Source organism: Buceros rhinoceros, unplaced genomic scaffold, assembly GCF_000710305.1.
Source record: "Buceros rhinoceros silvestris isolate BGI_N320 unplaced genomic scaffold, ASM71030v1 scaffold28500, whole genome shotgun sequence".
Classification (NCBI taxonomy): Eukaryota; Metazoa; Chordata; class Aves; order Bucerotiformes; family Bucerotidae; genus Buceros; species Buceros rhinoceros.
In genome coordinates this window covers 3,441-8,748 of record NW_010391783.1, presented here as the reverse complement: position 1 = coordinate 8,748, position 5,308 = coordinate 3,441, and the positions used below count along the sequence as shown (strand labels likewise).

The 5,308-nt window shown below is 55.4% G+C and overlaps 1 protein-coding gene across 2 annotated transcripts in view; it reads right to left on the bottom strand.

Annotated features, from left to right (window-relative positions):
• Nucleotides 1-5,308, bottom strand: part of ZNF341 (zinc finger protein 341) — a 14,300-nt gene that overhangs the window by 8,811 nt on the left and 181 nt on the right. Inside the window, exons 2-6 of one of the 2 annotated variants that reach the window (XM_010143046.1) lie at nucleotides 4,265-4,475; nucleotides 3,257-3,409; nucleotides 2,339-2,578; nucleotides 1,601-1,796; nucleotides 626-710 (exon numbers count right to left, since the gene is read on the bottom strand). In XM_010143046.1, coding sequence (XP_010141348.1) covers nucleotides 626-710; nucleotides 1,601-1,796; nucleotides 2,339-2,578; nucleotides 3,257-3,409; nucleotides 4,265-4,475 — 885 coding nt within the window. The remainder of the gene's footprint in view (nucleotides 1-625; nucleotides 711-1,600; nucleotides 1,797-2,338; nucleotides 2,579-3,256; nucleotides 3,410-4,264; nucleotides 4,476-5,308) is intronic. The other variant, XM_010143054.1, reaches the window with a different exon arrangement.

Sequence of the window (5,308 nt, the reverse complement as noted above, 5' to 3'; positions counted from 1 at the left end):
TCCCTACACACACGTCTCTTCTAGCCTGCAGCCCATGATCTCCCAGCATTTTCTCTCCCCTGTCCACAGCAGAAAGGTCTTTCTGCCCTGCCCTTCTGCTTCAGGAGGAAGGGAGGACTCTTAACACATGGAGTACATCATGCGAAGAGTCCAGGCCAGGAAAGGGAATGAAACCAGACTCAGCAGACTCTTCTGAAGATTTCAACTGCCCCCTGCCAAAGAAAAGCTCTCTTAGAAGAGAGCTTCTCCCTACATAGACCCTGAGCTTGGCTTATGGTTCGCTAACCAGGAGGGCAGAGGAAAGGGCAGAGGCAAGCACGGAAGATGCTGCTGCCTCAGTGATCAGGTGACAACAGGGTTGGCTTTCCAAGTCTCATTAGTGAGGAAAACTCTCCAGTCCCAGCCCATAATCAGCAAGAAGACTACAGCCACAATGCAGTCATCACCCTGGCCGCTGAGAAGGTGTCCTGGGATGAGGGGGATGAAAGGTCACCTCCCAGAGCAGCACACATTCTGGGGACATGACCAACACGAGGTCTGCTGCACTGTGCAGCCTCCCTCAGCAGAGCTGCGCTCACCCCCAGCCCCAGCCACTCTGCTGTGTCCAGGTTAGCGACACCGATACCTTCTGATGTGCTGCTGCAGGTCGAAGTTCTTGGTAAAGGCCTTGTCGCAGTACGTGCATTTCAGCTTGGGGGATTTGGGTTTGCCTGAAAGAGCAGGAGCACACACAGGAATGAGATCACAGGCACAGCCCTGATCCCGGCGCCACAGGGCCCTCACCCCAAGACATCTCTACTCAGAACCAAGAATAAAGGGGTTATGAAAGGGTAACATCTGCCTGACCAGAGTGGGGAGAGGTTATGGGCACAAATATATTTAACACAACCCAGGCTAACTCTAGAGGTACTGAGAGAGCAGCAGTGGAGGGGACAGGGCATCCCCTTCAGGCATTAACCACACCGGGATGCCCCCGGCTGTGCTACAAAGCACTACTTTAAAGGCACGTTGGGCACTGGGAAAAGCCGCAGGATCAGTGAGAGGAAAGGCCCCAGCTCTGCCTCTCCTGTGAACTCACCAGAGTCAGCCATCAGCCAGAGCACACGTTTTTCTCCCAGCCAGAAGGTCAGTCAGTCATATCTTCTATCTACTATGATGGGGCATAAACCAACGGAGAACAGCAGAACCGGGGCTGCTCTAGGAAACTCTGGACTGAGCTGCAGCCTGCATGATCATTCACACCTCCGCAAGGAAGGCTAAACCCTGGGATCTGCCTGGTTCTAAATCCAGAGTCCCCACCTTCCTGGAGAGGGAGGGCACTGGCTTTCCTCCCCCTCACTCCTGGCACTTGTCCAGCGATGGGCAGGTCTGATGCTCCTCCACCCTGTAACAGGGCACACCCCTGTCCTGCCTCACCTGGGGACAGGCGACTTTTCTTCACAGGCATTGAAACACTGGCAGGAACGGGTCTGCTGAGCCCTTGGGAAGAATCTTCAGGGCCAGGACACATCTAGCCCACCGGCCTTGCGGCTGGGCGCTCTCCCTTGGGTAAAAACCAAGCCCTAACACCTTACTCCGCAGGATCTGTAAGGATTCTCACCTTCCTGCAGCCCACTCTCGTTTTTGCAGCGTCTGCTTTTGGCAGCAGAGGTGGAATCAAAGCCAGCCACACTGCCACCTCCTGTGCTGGTCAGAGGTGCGGGAGTGCTGGTGCTCTTGGACTTGAAGGCCTGCTTCCCAGGGCTGTACACTGGAGGAGACGGGTACACGGGGCTCTCCACACACTGGCTCGGGACCTGCAAGAGTGCGATTTATCCATGGAAGCAGGTTTGCTACAGTTATCGTGTGCCCTGACTTCCATCTCCAGCCTCTCTGCTCACACCCGCTATTGGTCTGCCTGAATTTTCTGCCCCCTGTCAAACTAGATCACATTTCTGGTTCACCAGTCCAACAGTGCGTCTCTAACTAGAACTATGTCAGCACTGGTATCAGAAAAAGACGCTTAGAGGAAAAGGCAGAGGCATCAGTCTGGGGTGACACGGTTTAAGGGTGCTTCTGTTGCCCACCCTGATAAATTAACACAGATTCAACATCCCCCCTGTCCATTTCTAACCACTGGCACTTCCAGATCAGATGCCAGCTACAAAGATAAGGCTGACAAACCTCTGTCACACCCAGCAGTTTCCGCTGTGAACAGCAAGTGAAAGCGAACAGCAGACCCACTGCTCAACCCACCCTGCCTGCGCCTCACGTTAGGAAAAGGTGCCTTGTCAAGCTCGTTGATCTTGAGCGTGAGGCCCAGGAGGGCAGGGCTGCTGCGGACAGCCCCTGGCCTTACCTCCATGGGCGGATAGGGCTGCAGCCCCAGCGTCTGGATCTCCACCGAGCCGTTTGCTGCCATAGGAGCAGGCGTGTTGTACACTTCGACCACTCCGCTGCCGCCGGCACTGGGCTGCCCCGGAGCCCCCATGCTCGGGGGAGGAGGTGGCGGAGGCTGAGGAGGGGGTGGCGGTGGTGGAGGTGGAGGTGGGGGGGGCTGGGAGAGGTAGCCAGCCCCAGTGTGCATACTCAAACTGCTCTAAAACCACAACAGGGAGAGACAGACAGACAAGCCGGTGAAATTCAGCAGTGATGAGTTGAGGGGCTGCTCCCTCGCGCACACATCTCCCACTCAAAACAGCACCTGCAGAACCTGCGATGGTGTCTTGACCCAGAGCAGCACAGTCCACCTGCCAGGCTGGACCAGACTGTGCCAGCTCACAGAGGCTTAGCATGACCTGCCAGGAGAAACTGTCTCCTCCAAACCCCAAGTGCTCAACACCACTGCTTCTTTTGCTTTGTTTTCAAAGCTTTTAATCTTTCTGGTTACAAAGAACATGTTCAGAGCCTGGAGAGCATATATAGCCTGGCCATCCCCAGGGAGAGCACAGAACAACCACCCCAGGAGGCGAAGGATCCATGGAGCAAACTGGAAGAGCTCTGGAAGCCAACCATTATATGGAAGCTCAACAAAAAAGCTGAAGCGACCACGTTACAAAGAGCTGAGCGGCTACAGAAGGACACCAGGAGTGAGCAGGCCCTGGAGCTACCCCATCATTTACCCATCACTCCTTCCGAGCCTGGCTGCCACATTGGGCAGGTGCCCAGGAGTCAGCATCGAAGCAGATCTCCGGAGTCTGATCGACCGGCAGGACCGTCCTGCTGTGCAAGTCAGCCCCACGCAGCGGGACTGCCCGGGCCCATGCGCGTCCCTTACCTGCACTGGGGGCTGCACCGTCGGCATGGGCTGGTCCAAGGATGTAAACGCAGACATGGCCGACATCAGCACCTCGTCGCTGACTAAGATGTTCCCCTGCACCAGGGTCTGGATCAAAGGGGAGGGGGGAACGGTGATGTACGTAGAAATTTGCTGAAAGTAAAAACCGATGCGTTGTTGGCCAGCACCAAGACAAAACAATAACCAAAAAACGATGAGGCTGCTTTTTACTGAACTCGGCTTTCACAGCCTCGGGTCAGCAGACGAGCCACAGGAGTTACCTACAGCTTCCTGCACGTCCATGGCAGTTTCTAATCCTAACAACATGGCAGCCCCAGAAATGTTCTTCAGAAAAGGAGCTAAGAGATATCACAGTGGAGGAGCTAAGAGATATCACAGTGGCCGCTCAGGAAAGTGGCCACTGCCTGCAGTTCAAATCAGGGGTTACAAAACAAGAGCTGCAGAACAAACTGGCCGCAGACAAGCTCAGGCCTTTCCTGGGTGCTCTGCCCAGCTAGGGAGGGTGGAGAACTGAGGGTGGAGAACTGCTCTGGCTGCAGACGGTGAACCTCAGCCTCACCTCTTCTGGCTGGAGAAGGAGGGGAAGGAGGCTGTCCCGTTTTCTGAGTGGAAACAGCCCACGTTTGCAGCCCTGGGCAGCACCATCCACTGGCACTACGTTAACTTGAAAAACCCAGTCGGTTTAAAAGCACTCTGGAAACCGCCACAATAGCAGGTACATGTCATGCACAAGGGACTCGCTCCTGAGAACTCTGTTGGGAAGGAGAGTTACTCCAGAGAGGATATTCTGCTCGTCACACCACGTTATGTGGGCTTATTTGCAGGAAACTGAGAGGAGGGAGGCGGCGACACCGGGGCTCTTGAGCAGAGCCGAAGTCTGGCTGTAGCACAGACACACTAAGAAACCCTTCCTGTCCTGAAGAAGGTTCCCCCCATTCCCAAAACCACGGTGGCAGAGCAGGAGAGCCTGTGCCTGCAGCACAGTACCTGCCGGCTGGCGCTCGGAGCCTGCTGCACCGACGTGATGGAGGGGGTGTACACACTGTTGGTGGCCAGCGAGACCGTGGAGAGGGAAGGGGCGTTTCCCTGGCACTGCTCTCTCTTGTGGGTCATGAAGGCAGGCAGGGAGTTGAACTGCTTCTTACACTTCCCACAGAGGAACACGTCTTCATCATCTGCAATGAAGGGGACAGGATCACTGCTCCAGGCTTCCTTCTGCATTCCCCAGCGCCACACGTAACCCCCACAGGCGCGGGAGAACAGACACCTTTTGCATCTTAGCACCTCAAGGACATCATCATCAGGAGAGATCAGCTGCAAGGCCCAAACCACCCCTCAGCCGATGTTACTGCTCAGGCTGCTCAAAGGATGAGAAGTAACGTGGAGCAGGGCAAAGTGTCAATGACACCCTGTGTCTGAAAGCCACCCCTCCAGACTGCTGATCTTTGGTGCCTCTGCCTGACGCTAGAAGCAGAAACACAACCCAGTTACCACGTCCTAGATGAAATGTGCAGTGTAGGCAAACCACACAAGCACACTCACACTCCATGTTGCCCTTGTCCCAGCGGGACTCCCACGGCTGCGTGTGCCTCCTGCCTGACTCACAGCCTGAGGAAGAACGTTTCTGGGGACACGTTCTATAAACTCCTTGGTATCCACCCAGCGAGTCCTAGTCAAACACATCGATGACCAGTTCCTGTATTCACTCAGACAGGTGAGACACCTGGGCTGCAGGAGCTGCACATCCCCAGAGGACCAGGAATGGCTCATTCAATAAAAAATGTGAACAGTAACAACCACTAGTGGAGAGACAGCGGCTGCTCCCTCCCTTCACGCCTTTATTGGAACCACACGGTTGAGTCCATTGTCACGATCATTGCCAAAAGCATCTCTGCTCACTTAGGGACTTGCCCACTTCCTCCTGCTCGGGGCTCACAACATTTGTAGCAGCACCTGACAGGCAGAGCTGTTCTGGAAGAGACCTGCCGCCCTCCCGCTGCTACCAGGACTCACCCATCGGCTGGATGGCGG